Below are 15,448 nucleotides of genomic sequence, written 5' to 3' on the forward strand. Positions count from 1 at the left end.
GATATTAGAACATTCGAAGTTTTGAAACTTCAATGTTCTAATATAGACCCCCTGGGAGTCCAAATTAAAATGGGAACTGGAGCAGCCAAGCTGTAAACTTCAGGCTGGCCAGATCTGGATGTGAAATCCCTGAGGGATGTAAAATCAGATCCGGAACCGGATCCAACATCCATGGAGGACAAACTACATGTGACCACAGAGAGGGGAACCATACCTGGCGAGGACAGAATGAGGCAGTGAGGATGACTGCACTCCCCAGCCACTTCTGAATGAACTTTGGAATCAGAGGAAGAGGGGGATAAGCACACAGAAGACCGGAGGGCCAAGTATGAACCACAGTGTCTCTGGGGGACTCTGCCGGTGGGGGGCAGTTCAGGGTGAAAAACTCACGGCACTTCAGGTTGGAAGGAGAGGCAAAGAGATCACAGCAAGGCTGACCCCATTTTACAAAGATCTGTTTCGCTACTGAAGGATTCAGAGACCACTCGTAAGGCATCAGGATAGACCTGCTGAGCCTGTCCGCCAGAATGTTGTACCTCCCCGGAATGTGCGTTGCTACCAGAAAATGGCCAATGGAGATTGCCCACTCCCACAATCTCATGGTTTTGCAGCAAAGGGGACAAGACTTGGTCCCCCCCCCCCGTTTGTTGATGTACCAGACTACAGACATGCTGTATGTTTGAATGGCAATCGTCCCTAGGGGAAGATGGGCATGAAGAGCTTGCAAGCAAACAGCACCACCATCATCTCCAGGATGTTAATATGCAGTTGGGTCTCAAGGGAAGAGCACCTGCCTTGGACTGTCCTTCCCGAGCAGTGCTCCCCCACACAAGTAGGGACATGTCAGTGGTCACCATGGTAGGAAGGATGAACGGACTACCCTAATGAAGGTCCAGGGAATGAATCCACCATAGAAGGGAATCCCTGCAGGCTCTAGACAGACAAACGGTGGTATACCGGAAGATCTAGTAATGACCAATGGACTGCTAAAGTCCACTGGAGCACCTTCATGTGCAATCGAGCCATGGGAATGAGGACGATTGTAGCCGCCATGGACCCCAACATCCGTAGAACATATTTCGCTGGGGGAGTGTGGGCTTGAAGAATGCACAAGACGTAATGCTTGAGTGATAGAAGCCTGTCTGAAGTTAGAAAAACCTTGGTCTGAATGGTGTCTAACTGAGCTCCAAAAAATCTAGAACCTGAAATGGGTCCAACAGGGACTTGCTGAGATTTATGGTGATACTCAACTGCTGGGGGGTCTGGAGAAGGAAATCCCTGGCTTGGCAGAGTCTATGCCTGGAGGGAGCGGAAAGGATCCAATCATCCAGGTAAGGGAAGACCTGGAAACCCTGCAGCCACAGGTGAGCTGCTACCACTGCCATCACTTTGGTGAACACCCTGTGAGCTGTGGTGAGACCAAAGGGTAGTGGTCTGAGCTGGTAATGATTGACCCCCAGCCAGAAGAGGAGGAATCTCCAAGAGCCCCTGTCCATTTTCATATGATAGTATGCATCTTGGAGGTCCACCGAGTACATCCGGTCTTTCTCCTGCAGGAAGGGCAGGATAGATTGGAGAGTGACCAGCCAGAATTTTGTCTTGACAACTGACAGGTTTAGGGTTGAAAGATCCAGGATGGGTCATAAGTCCCCCATTTTTTTGGGGACCAAAAAGAACCTGGAATAGATACCTCATCTGGACTGGACTGGCCTGGGGGATGGGCAGGATGACTTGTTTTTCAAGCAGCCTAAAAAATACAACTGCCGCATCCTCCCTTTGCACAGGTGGAATGTCCAGGTGGTGTTTGGGAGGGAGTGGCATTTCAGTGAAAGGGATTGAATATCCTCTGGATATGATTTGCAACACCCAATGTTCATCTGTGATTGACTCCCATGCTGTTGGGTGTAGCAAGAGGTGACCCCAGACTGCTTCCAGAGAGGAACAGCAGGGAAACCCTTCAGGGCTGCTGTGTGAGCCTGTCGGGAAAGAATCCGGAGACCCTTGGTTCCTTGGAGCCCCCCGTACCATGAGGGCGGCAACTGTCAAATCCCCCTCTGCCTCTGTGGGAAGGTGAGTCCTAAGCATCTTGGGAATAAGAATAACCCTGAGACTTCTGGAACCACATCATCTTCACCCCTCGCTGATTCCTGGAAAATGATTGAGGGGATGAAAAGCAGATTCTGATGGCAGACAAGGTCTTTCTGTCTCTCGCTCTAGACCAATGTGTCTCGTACTGTCTTCCCAAAGAGATTGGAACCATCATATGAGGCATTCGTAAAAGATTCTTTAAAGAGCTTGGAAAAAGCACAAAGTTGGAGGCAGGTGTGACGCTTGATGGCAACACCTGCCCCGGCTGCTCTATTGGTGTGTTTGGTAGCATGAGATTGGAGCCACTTAGAGATGTAGGAAATGGAGATGAGGGTGAACATCCGGGAGGAAAATACCTTCTCCTCTGCCAACATGGACCCTGGGGCAGACTCAGTGACCTCCTTGACCAGGTCTCACTGAAGCCTAATCATGTGTGCCATGTAGTTCAGTGCACGAACAGAGAACATTGCTGAAACGTAGACCCACTTCTCAAAATGGTCCATGGTCCTAGACTCTCTGTCTGGCACATGGACTGCGGAGCTCTCCTGAGCGAGTTCCTTCTTGGGGGCTGCCGCCATCACCATGGCATCAACCAGGGATCCCTTTGAGTAATGCAGTTTTTGTCTGATGGAGCACTTAGGATCTTATCAGGGCATTTAGGGATAGGCTCCACCGTGTCAGGTTCCTTCCACACCCGAGATGTAATCAAATCGACAAGGGCATCCATGGGAGGGGACACCCAGGAGGTAGAGGGTCCTGTGCCAAATGCCTTGAGGAACACAGACTCATGAGGGTTAGGTTTTTGGGCAGACCACCCCCTGCAACGGCAAAGAATTTCAATGATGTCTCCAAAGGAGACATCATCCAGGGGTGACCGAGGGGAACCCTCCCCTTCCTCCAAGTCAGTGTCCTCTGTGACAGACTCCATTGGGGAGTGTAAGTGTCTCCTTTTACATATATGTTTCCAAGGAGCCTCCTCGGGGGGTCTCTGGAGAGGACTCGAAAACTTCAGGCTGTTCCCATGGGGGAACTCACCAGGGCAGAGAGGCAACTGGCTGTTCCTGAGGGGGCAGGACTGCAGAATCTGAACCAGACAAAGAGGGAGCCAGGACAGACTCTGAGGATGAAAGCATCAAGGGTCTCGATGGAAAACAGAGGACCCTCTCCACCACATCGAAGGCAGAAGGAAAACAAACCACTGAAGCTGGAACCATGATTGGGTCCCTAATCCTCTGAGTCAACAGGGGAGCCAGAGCCGGACCTTCAGGTGCACAAGACTCAGAGTGGATGGCCCGATTCCAAAAAACTCAGAGCCGACACCACCCCTTCAGACCCGGCACCGAGGTTACAGCTCAGAGAGCCAGATGGCTCGGAGCTAGTCAGAGCTGACCCGCTCGGGGCAATGGTCGGCGTCGAGGTACCAGGTACTATTGGCAGTGAACCCTCGACACTGAGGCACCCTGGACCCAAGGACTCAGAAGCCAGGGGTCAGACTAGAGAAGGAGCAATTGGCAAAAAGGTGGACAGCATGCCCCCAGCCCTGGAGGGGGAGGGGGCAGGCAAGACTCCCATCTGTATCTGAGTGCAGATAAATCTTCACATCATCCTGTCCACCTCTGTTTCGGAGAGGCTGTGGGTGGACCGGGCATTGGAGGCCATATACACCGGGTTAGAGAGGTGGTGGGGAGAGGCTGACATATAGGAATGGCCCCGAGAAATCTCTGGCTCTGGGGAAAGCAGGGTGAACGGAGCTGAGGGGAGCCCGAGATGGGAGCCGGGCGAGATTTCGCCGATGCTCTGAATTGGAAGAGTGGTCGGGGGACTGCTTCCTAGGCCTATCCCAGTCCCGATGCTTATGCTTCTCCCCATCCCTGGTCCTCTTGCTGGGAGGTTGAGTCCCAGAGGCTGAGGCAGAGGAGGAAGCTGAAGTGGAAGGAGGAGAAAGGAGGCCCTTAATTATCAGCTTATTCCTCCTGTTGATCAACGCGCGGGGGTTAAACCCCACGTAGATCGAATAGGAGGAATCCAAATACGGGATGCCTAAACAGACCACGCATAAAGTGTGGCCATCACAGGGGGGAAGTTTATGGCCACACTCTGTGCACTTCGGGAACCCTGACTTTGGAGTCTCTGCCATGGTTAATGGAAGAAGGGAACCCACTAACACAGGCACAAGTCACACCTAAAGACATCGAGAGAGAGGGTTTAATTTTTTTTTTTTTTTTTAAATAACATTTAAGATCTAAGCCTGAGCGCAAAGGTAGATGAATATGAAAAGGGAGAAAAAGAGATAGAAAAGATCAAGGAGCTAGAATTAAATAACATTCACTCACCAAAAGCCTGGAACAATGGACCACGATGCTAGTGATACGCATGGCAAATGAGATCTGTGGGGATAAGGGAGACTGGGGCATCATGGGTAGGGGAGGAGCTTGGATCCGATGCTGGAAAATGGGGCCGAGTATGAAAAAACTTCAGATCCTCAAATTTTATGAGGAACAGATCAAAAATATCAGGCAAAAATCTGGACAGTTGAAAGGAATGGATCAGTTCTACAGTCCTCACACATGCTATTTTGAGGTGCTGCCATTCTTCTTTAACTCCACCTATTTCCTCTTCTTCCTGAGGTGCTATTGCTCTGAGAAACTCCCTCAACTCTTGTGCTGTCTCTCCATTTGACTTCCAAGTCTTCAGCCTAGTCTCTGTTGACCTTAGAGCCATCTCTGACCACTGCTTGTAACCGATTATAATAACCAGTGGTTTATACTGTGGACTAACTGTTTCACTGGTGATGACTTGTAGTCTCAGATTCCACCTCAGTGCCCTTTCCTTACTAGGAGAAAAGTCATCTTGAGTTGCATGCTGGCCACTGTTGTATGTGATCTCATGAGTATCTCTCTTGCAGAACCATGTGTTGGTTACAATAAAGCCATTTAAAATAACAAGAAATGGCACAGCTCAGGAAACAGGTCTTTCGTTTAATACCAGGACTTTAAAGCGCTTTTCATTTGCACCAAAGCAAACTTCTTCAGAAGTAAAAAAATTAGTTACACACATCATATTTAAAACTAAAGTGGAAGTGACGTTTTAGACCACACCTTTAACGCAACATTGTTGCTTAAAGCTATACACAGATACTAAGCATCAAAAACAGTAACATTATAACTTCCAAAACCAATAGTGAAATGATGATTTGTAATTTATACTAAAAAGGTTATGTTATATTATATTACCTGACAATCAATGACAATTAAAAAACTCGAAATTATATACATAATATGAGTGTTCGGTGTGAATAGAATACTATAAGAAAAAACATTTGTATGTTCGAACCAAATAATTACCAAAAGAACACCATACTTTACATAAAATAAAAGTGTACATATTAATGTGCACATTTGTACAACTTCACTTGTTTTTAAAAACATCACATATTTAAAACATTTTGAAACGTTCAAGACGCTTTGAAATAGGGCAGAATGTTGAGATAACTGTATTTAAAATAACTATGTGGCACATATGCCACTTTTCCCATCATCTACTTAAATTTTTACATTTCAATATACAGCTAATGGAACACATGTCGTTGAGCCCTGGGAATTTGTAGGCATTCAATTTTATCTGCCATCCAAGTTCAAGTTCTTCTAAGCGAAGGGGGATTGGTCCACCCCTTAAGGGTTGGAATACCCGATCAATTGCCATGTATGTGAATCCATGCCCGTGACATAAATAAACATGTTTTACCAATGCATTTTCCAGTTTCTATTTGGAAATTGCATATTGGTGTTCATATATTCTGTCACAGAGCCTACGCTCCATTTTCCCAATATAATATGCTGGGCAAAATTTACATCTAGATAGATACACCACATTCTCAGACTGGCAATTGAATCTAGAATTAACCTTATACTTAACTTGATCTATTGTAAATGAATTGGTGACTTCTATATGCCTACAAATACTACAGGATTCACATGTAAGCATTCCTGTAACTCTTGGGGTGTCGCGACCATGTGTTTCCAATAAATTTTTGAGATTCCTCCCTCTCCTGAAAGTTATGTTGGGAGCATAACCTATTTTCTCCAACAGCAGTGGGATAACTCTGAATACGTTCCAATTCTTTTTTAAAATACCAATCAACAAGTAACTGTGACAGCTAAAGGTTGTGATGAAATTCAGACATGGTTCAATATTGTTAATAACTGAACTACCACCAGTAGTCTGTAATTTGCCAATGATTACATAATAATATGCAGTTTAAATTAGAAGCATATATTTATAAGTTCAACTTCAGTATGGCAAAACAAAGAAAGAGAACAGGTTATTTAAACCTTCAGAAAAACTGGTCCTCTAAAGGTAGAATTTATCTGGTAAAAATCAACTTGTGTAAATACATAACATTTTGCAAATCCTTATTATCTGAATTGAAATGCTTTTCAAAAGATGAATCCGCTAAAATGAGCCACATCATAAAAAAAAGTAATCCAATACAACCCTTCAGAACTGACTAAAAACAGAAAAGGGAGTGAAGAATACGGTTACATCCTGTAATTTGTTCAAAAACTCCCCAAATTAATAACTGCTGTAATATGGCAAGCTTTTTAAAATAGTCCTTAGGCATGTAACTTCTACGGTGAAACAAACATTTATGTTTCTTTCTGTTTGGCCCACCAAATTCTACTGCTTCCACACTGCAATCCTACTCCTACACTTGGTCAATTTGGATGAGGGAATCATCATACACACTGGGACCCCTCCTCCACTAATACATCCTATGCCCTCTCTACTCCTCCAAACCAGACTGAGAAAATGACAGCCAAAACCTCAGTGATCATATTTTGGAAAACCATGCACTATTTGTATCACAGTAGTTTGACTACACAAATAAAGTTTCACTCACCTTACACATTCCATAATCTGTTAGCTTAATGTGGCCTTCAGAGTCGAGAAGAACATTATCAAGTTTCAAGTCTCTGTAAATAATCCCTCGCTCATGGAGGAAATTTAATGCAATACAAATTTCAGCAGCATAAAATCTAAAGCAAACAAAGCATAAAAGTAGAAGAGCTGGTAAAATGCTCATACGTATGGATTATTAAAGCTCAACAAATCAGTTAACATTGCAATAAGAAGTATTTTAAGCATATTTACACAACTATAAAGCTTAGAAGCTTATAAGAATATTAGTTGAGGCATATTTTACAAAGACAACAACTCAGTTAAATTTGACTACTCCACAACAGACACATTTTATAAAGCAAGTTAAAATTACTGATGTGAAATGAGTAGAATTATTCTGCTTATGAAGTAGAAAAGACAGCATTAATTTTCTACAGAAATGAAGATAAGATGTTCCTATTTAATATTTTAGATGAAATGACAGAACAAACTTTATACATAACTGTTGCCTGTACAATACACTAAAACTGCATGTGGGCTTTCTCTTTAGTAACTTTTACTTCTATATAATCTTAGAATGTATAAATGTAACTAGATGAGTATAAATGTAAATAGAAATGCAAATGCTTTGTGTTTAACTGGAACTAAGCATGATGCAATGTAAACAAATGGAGCTTTTTTTCCCGGGCTTCCGTGGAAAATGGGTATTACCCAGTTGGACTTTCCCAGGAAACAAAAATAAATAAATAAATGTTTTTTAATTCTTGGGCAAGTGAATAAACTAAATTATATTTTAATATATGATCAGTGTGATCAAAACAACGGAAAAATGTTGATATTTTCATAATCTGTGAGACCAAAAGCAAAACAAAAGTAAAATAAGTGAAACGGAAACATTTGTAATTTGTAACAGTTCAAGCTATTTATTTATTTATTTATTTATATTTGTTGACAGGGAGTGTCCGACTAGACGTGGGTCCATTTTCAGCGGAGGCCCGAGGAGAAAAGCTCCACAGTAAAATAAACAGACAGTAGTTACATTGGATTACATAGCGATTAACAATTTAACAGAAATTACTTACAACATATTTACAGATGAAGAACATAGTACATCAGTAGACAACTAGAATCTTTATCTGTGAAGTACATAACAGGCATTAACAAATGTAACAATGAGAAGTTCCTGCTGTATAATAAATAAGTACTAGGCTTATGAGCATCTGAGCTTGCTATAATCAAGGTAGCTAGTGGAGTGGAAAGAAAGGTAGTAGTTGGATGGGGTGGATGATATCGGAGTGGGGGTTGCAAGGGCACAGCCAGCATGTTTTTAGGTGCGCTTATAATAAAGTTTTGAAGTTGGTGCATGATGGTACGGAGGTAATTGTGGGTGGGAGTGAGTTCCATAATTTGGCTATGACGAAAGAGAATAGTGCTTCACCAGCAGAGTTATTGGCTTTAGTGATCTGAAAGTGATTTTTGTTGCTGGATCTTAGTGGTCCGGTGGTGCGATAGGGTTGGAGTAGATTCTGGAGGGATGGGACATTTAGTGGATGGTTTACTAGTTTGTGGGCGAGTGAGAGTTGATACCACTGAAGGAGGTGAGGGAGTTCAAGCCAGCCCAGTTCAGCAAGTGAGAGACATTGGTGACTATGGTAGGATGCCCCTGTTGTGAATTTGGCGATTTTGTTGTAGCAGGTCTCTAGCTTGTTTAGATCACATTGCCTTAGGTTGGTATATACTGGAGAGGCATACAGTAGGGTGGAGATAAGGTGGGAATTTGCTAATGAAATCTTTGCTGCTTTGGTGAGAAATTGTTTATTTCTGTATAATGCTCCTAGTTTTTTGTGGACTTTTTTATGGTCATGGATATGTGAATGTCAAATTTTAGTTTATTGTCTATTTCCACTCCTAGCAATTTGGTGTGTTCAGTTGGGTATATAGTGGTGTTGTCTTTTGTGTGATGTTAAAGTAAGAGTTGTTTTGAGTATGTTTGGTGGGTTGGAAGATGAGTAGTTTAGTTTTGTTTGGGTTGAGTATTAATTGGACATCGGATAACCATGTTTCAACAGAGGAAAAGGCTTCCTGTGTGACTTTTTGCAGTTTGGGTAGGGACTGGGCTGAGCAGATGATGGTCGAGTCATCTGCGTATTGGATGAGTGTGCCATGTTTGGTGGCAGAGGCTAGATTATTGGTGTAAACAGAGAAGAGTAGGGGTCCAAGGATGGATCCTTGGGGAACCCCTATGGAGACAGGTAGTTGGGGAGATATGTCATTCTGCCATACAACGGATTGTTGGTGGTCAGACAGGTAACTCTGAAACCAGTTGGTGACTGATTGTGAGAAGGATAGGTTACTGAGGACAGAGATAAGTTGTTTGTGTGGGACCATGTCAAATACTTTAGATAGGTCTAGGAAAGTAGCAGAGGAGAGATAGCCATTGTTTTTATGCTGAAGGATAGTGTTAGTAAAGGAGAGTAAGGCAGTGGTGGTGCTATGGTTTGGTCGGAAACCATGCTGAGTACTGAAAAGGAGGTTGTTAGTAAGGAGGTAGTCTGAGACCTGAGAGTGTATGCATCTCTCTAGTATTCTGGAGAGTGGAGAGAGAATAGCTATGGGGCGGTAATTGGTTAGTTCTGCAGAGGGTCCGCCTTTGTGGAGGGGAATTATATGTGAGACTTTCCACAATGTGGGAACGTAACTTTCTGACAGAGATCGGTTAATCAAGATGGATAATGGGTAGGCCGGAGCATCAGCTGCGATTTGTACGTATTCACTTGGGAGGTTGTCTGCTGCTAATTTGGTGGGTTTAAGTTTAGTTAAGAGTTTTTTTATATTGGAGGTAGGTACAGGAGAAAAAGAGAAGGCAGTGGGGAGATTACTAGTTGAAGGTGTGGGTTGGAGGGAAGGGGGGTTGTGTTGTTAAGCTAGTGATAGTATGGTTTGGGTGAAGTGTGTGTTGAATGAGGAAGCAATATTTTCTGAGGAGTGAGTGATATTAGGAGGAGGGGTACTGACTTTACCTAGGTGGAGGATGGAGTTTATGGAGGACCAGAATTGTTTGGGGCTGTGTTGTGAGGAGGCTAGGGCAGACTGGTAGTATTGGAATTTGTCCTGTTTTATTAGCTTTTTGACTCTATTGCGTAGTTCTAGGAATTTCTGTCTAGCTGAGGGGGTTTTGGTTTTGCGCCAGTGCTCCCAGGCTTTATCCCTGTTTTTCATTTCTGACTTAGTGGTTTTCTGTAGCCATGGGGAGGGTTGTGCTTTGGTTCTGGAAAATCTTATGGGGACATGGTAATTAAGGATGTTCGGGAAGGTAGTATTAAAAAATTCAACTGTGTCATCTAGACTGAGGTACTTTAGAGCATGCCAGTTACATTCTTTGAGGGATGAAATGAATGTGATTGGGTTAAAGTTTATTTTTTTACATATTTGACAATAGATGACAGGTTTAGCTTGGTACATGTATTTTTTGAGTAGGAATGTTGGGGAGTGATCACTGAGGCTATCTGATAAGCAGCCTGTTATATATGACTGGGGGTTCTTACTGACTAGTATCCAATCCAGGGTAGTGTGCTTGCTGGAGTTTTTATTTATCCTTGTTGGTGACTGGACTAGTTGGGTGAAGCCATAACTGGAAGTTAGTCAGTGTTCGCTGAATTTTGCTATTTGCTAGTAATTACAGGTGTGGGGGTAGCCACATTCTTTGATTTCCTGTCCTTGCCTATTTAAGTGGTACAGTGTGAAATATTTTCTGATTAAAAACCTCAGCTTTGGCCAGCTAAGAACTTGTTGTATTCAACTGGACGTATAAGAGAATTTAAGTACCTTTACCTGCATTTTTTAAAAAAAAAAATACAGTATTTAAATTGATTTTAACTGTGTGCTGCAGGAATATTAACTGAACTGGAAGTTTTGACTCTGCTCTTCAGTTAGTGGCCTTGAAACTGCCCGCCCCTCTTGTAAATTTGTGTTTGGATACTCCTGGGCCCATCTCATTTGCTCACTCAACTGAGTGCAGTGAGATCATATTCTGATTTCAGGCACTCCAACTGTGTACAAAGAGAGCATCTGGGAAACAGGAAAAAAAAAATTTAAGCTTGTTTCCTGCCTTTCCTGTTAAGTGGTATAGACTATTTGTAGGCTTCTGAGCCCCCAAGCCCTTCTGTGTTTAGTTTTTTTTTTCTTATAACTAGACAGTTTTCTAGTTTCAGCACTCAAATCTGTTTCTTTGATCTCAGCACTTGTTCAGAAAAAAAAAAAAAAAAAAAAAAAAATTTTTCATCTGCTTTTACTGTGCTTGTGTTTCTACCTACTTTATTTTACTTTTGCATCATCTTAAAAGTACTCAATTGTATTTATTACTGCTTGGTGTAACTCATTCTAAGCCTTTTGGTTTAAACACTTGGGCTTCGGACCAGTTGTTTTGCACTGAGAGGGTTTGTGGTCTGCACTGTAGTGACAGAACAGGTAGCTTACATCCTTCTAGGTTGGGAACTGCTGATTGAGGGCTCAGTGTCTGTTATTCTAAAAGTGTATTAATTCTGGTTTAAGCACTTGGGCTTGGGATGATATGCTCGACAAGCCACTATGCTTCGCTAGGGACGGCTTGCACCTGTCACCTCTGGGCTTTGGGATATTGGCAAAGGCTCTTGCTACCCCTATAGTGCCTTTTTTAGACAAGGCTCAAAAGACAAACCCACCTCCATAAGTATCACAAGGGATACGAAACTAAGAGTAATGCTACTCAACGCCAGAAGTCTAAACCTCAAGATGCACTCACTCGAAACTCTCCTTAGCCTGGAGAACATCGATATCTGTGCAGTAACAGAAACCTGGTTCAGGGCTCCCGAGAGCACCCCAGCACTACCAGGTTATAAATCATACCATGAGTATCGATATTCATCAAAGATACCCACACCTCCAGGTTGGTGGCACAGCACGAAGCATCAGAGACTATCCATGTGCAACTAACAGTGGGTAAAACTGCCTTCCAGTTTATAGCCTGCTACAGACCACCATCCCAAACCCAGGAACCCCACTCGGCCTTCCTGAGAACACTGGAAAATATGAAGGTCTCTCCAAACACCATTATATTAGGCGACTTCAACTACCCAAACATAGACTGGGAGCATTACTCTAGCTCCAACACCCTAGCCCAAAGGTTCCTAGAATTTATAAACTCAAATGCTATGGAACAACTTGTTACCACTCCCACAAGAGGGGAAAACATACTGGCCCTGATCATCAACAACATGGGGACTCTATGCTCCAGACCAGAAGTGTATCCCTCACTGGTAAGATCAGACTACAAACTAATCTCACTGGATATTCACATCCCGACCCCACCCCCTGCCCAGAAAACCACAGTGAAAAACTTCTCTAAAGCAAATTTCACACTCCTCAAAACCGGGGTGGAATCCTTCAAAGCCCCCGGGCCTGTGGAAAATATGGCCCAGACCGCAGAATCCTTTATAAACGCATTCTATGAACACCTTCAGGAATGCATGGATCATGCGATCCCGAATAAAACCAAGACCCAGTCCTCCAAAGGCAGACGTCCTGTCTGGTGGACCCCAGCCAGAAACAAACTATACAATAGAAAAAGGAAGCTACTAAATGATAGAGCAAAATCCCAAAAAGGGAAGGCATCACTGATCAGTATTAGCAAAAAACTACGGGCACTCATAAAATTGTCTAAGGCCAGCTTTGAGAGAAAAATTGCACAGGACACTAAGGATAATCACAAGGCTTTCTTTAGTTATGTTAGGAACCTGGGTGGTAATTCCCAGATATGCTCAGAATTAGTCCAAAATGACAAAAAATACACTGAACCCACAGACATTGCCAACATCCTAGCTGACAGGTTCAGTGCAAACTCCCCCCCACCTCCCCACCAAAAGGGCAAATATCAATCCCAGCAGAGTGCTGCCCCCCTGACATCTCAGATGCTCAGGTAAGAACCGCCCTCTCCAAAGCAAAAAACACAGCATCAGTGGGACCAGATGGTGTCCCAGGCTGCGTCCTACATGAACTCCAAGAAGAGCTAAACCCAAACATAAAACTACTGTTCAATCTCAGCCTTACTACAGGATATGTGCCCAAAGAGTGGCATACAGCAACAGTGGTCCCTCTCCATTAAGGTGGTGCCTCAACGGATCCTGGAAACTATCTCCCCATAAGCCTGACTAGCTTAGTCTGCAAAGCTATGGAAAGGATCATCATGGACCTCATAAATAAAGATATTGGGGACCTACAGACACTGGATCCTACCCAGTTCGGCTTTGTTAAGGGCAGAACCTGCCTCTTAAACCTGGTTGATTTCTTTGAAACAGTCACCAAGGCGATTGACGAGGGGAAGGTGGTCCACACAGCCTACCTGGACCTCACTAAAGCCTTCGATACAATACCCCACTCAGGCATTATAGATAAGCTCACCAGCTTAAATATAAACCCCTATGTCACTAGATGGATTGCAAACTGGCTCAAGGACAGAACTCACATGATTAGAATTGCTGGAGCCATGTCAGACTCCAAACTAGTTACAAGTGGTGTCCCACAAGGCTCAGTCCTGGGACCTCTCTTGTTCGGTATATATTTCTCGGAGGTACAGGCCAACACGGAAGGACTGTGGCTGACCAAGTTTGCAGATGACTGCAAACTGGGCGCCATAATCGACTCTCCAGCCGACACAAGCATCCTCCAAAAGGGCCTCATAGAAATAGGCAACTGGTGCCAGAGCCATGGCCTCAAGCTAAATGCCAAAAAGTGTATAGTCATCCCCTTTGGCAAAAACAAAGTGCCCACAAATTACCACATAGGTGGTAATCCATTGAGTACAGAAGAAGTAATTAGGGACCTGGGGACCCAAGTTGACAGCAATCTCTCATTTGACAATGACGTGGCCAAAGTGGTTAGAAAAACATTTTATATAGACCACCTAATCATGAAGGGATTCACATCTAGATCAGGGGAGGTCATCATGCCACTTTACTCATCCCTCATCAGGCCCATAATTGAGTACAATGACCCTTTTGGGATGTACCTTACCAGACACCTGCAGCAACTGGAAAGACCCCAAAAGTACCTCACCAAGAGGATCAAAGGGCTCAAACAGATGCCATATGCTGCCCGGTTAAAGAAACTCCAGCTCTACTCAGTGGCATACCGCCTGTTCAGAGGCGATCTGTGCCTGACATATAAAGTCATGTCCAACCCGGAATTAATGGACATGCTGCACCTCAGAAAATCCAAATCCCATCGAGCTACGCTCGAGAGACTTGAACCTCAGCATTGAAATAAATAGGACATGCTGGAGGGACAGATTCATAACCCAGAGGCTCCCTTCACTCTGGAATAAAATCCCAGTCCAGGTTAGGCAGAGTCCCTCATTGACTCTCTTCAAGAGGAATCTTGATGAGTGGATGGGAGATCGTAGGTTTACCCCGGGTATCACTTCTGTGTCACTGTTAGACAGAGGCAGAGTATACTAACCTCGAAAAAGGGCATAGCAAAATAAATTTAAAATGGATGGCGAAAGCCAAACACATTCTGGCTAGGCTTATAAATGCCCTAGGGCAGATAGCCTAGTATGAACCTATGAACATGATGGGTTAGATGGTTGCCAGAACAGGATTGCCAGTCAATATTGAAATCACCTAAGATGATAGTTTCTTGGGGGAGATGGTGGGTAGACCAGCTGAGGAGGTTTTCTAGTGGAGGGATGTTTTGGCCAGGTGGATAGTAGCATCCAATTATGCTGATGGTTTTGTTTTGGTTAATTTTGAGGTTGGTATATATTATTTCTTCATTGCCTATTTGTGGAGCTGATGATTTTAAGATCTGGATGTTTAGATGCTGTTTAAATATTATAGCTACACCACCTCCTTTTTTGTTTAGCCGGTCTACTCTTAGTATGCCATAACCTGTAGGGAGTATTTGCTCACTGGTAATGTGAGGTTTTAGCCAGGTTTCTGTCAGGATGACTACATCTGCGGAGTACAAGTCTACGTTGGCATGGAGTTCATGGACTTTGCTGGATATACTTCTAATATTTAGGCTTAGTAGAAGGAAGTCACTTGGCTTTCTATTGGCTGTAATATGGGAGAAGTTGTGGTTTCTAGTCTGATTATGAGGATTGGGGTTGGAGATGGTAGGGCCAGGGTTGGGGTGGATGTCTCCACTTAGGGCTAGTTTTGATATGCATGAGATTATTAGTTCTCTCAGTTTTTGAATGTGTTTGTTTATAAGGGAAACTTTATGATTGTGCTCTGTGGGTAACAGGTATGGTGGGAGGGTTACTATGTTAAGTTGTAGGGATGCTTTACGTTTGAGTAATATAGTTGGTAGAATATGTGGGGGGTGCACAGGTATGGTTCTTGAGCTGGTGGGAGGGGAGCTGAGTATGGGTAAGACATGAGTGGTGGTGTGAGTAGTAGTACAGTGGTAGTGTTGAGTGGGGGAA

At 43.7% G+C, this 15,448-nt stretch overlaps 1 protein-coding gene across 2 annotated transcripts in view; it reads right to left on the reverse strand.

The window, feature by feature from the left end:
- PRKCZ (protein kinase C zeta) overlaps positions 1-15,448 on the reverse strand; it is a 4,411,399-nt gene that overhangs the window by 919,756 nt on the left and 3,476,195 nt on the right. For both annotated transcript variants that reach the window (XM_044063009.1, XM_044063010.1), the window contains one exon: positions 6,989-7,124. In XM_044063009.1, coding sequence (XP_043918944.1) covers positions 6,989-7,124 — 136 coding nt within the window. The remainder of the gene's footprint in view (positions 1-6,988; positions 7,125-15,448) is intronic.

This window comes from Protopterus annectens, chromosome 2.part1, assembly GCF_019279795.1.
Source record: "Protopterus annectens isolate FY-2018-M chromosome 2.part1, PAN1.0, whole genome shotgun sequence".
In the NCBI taxonomy this organism is placed as follows: domain Eukaryota; kingdom Metazoa; phylum Chordata; order Ceratodontiformes; family Protopteridae; genus Protopterus; species Protopterus annectens.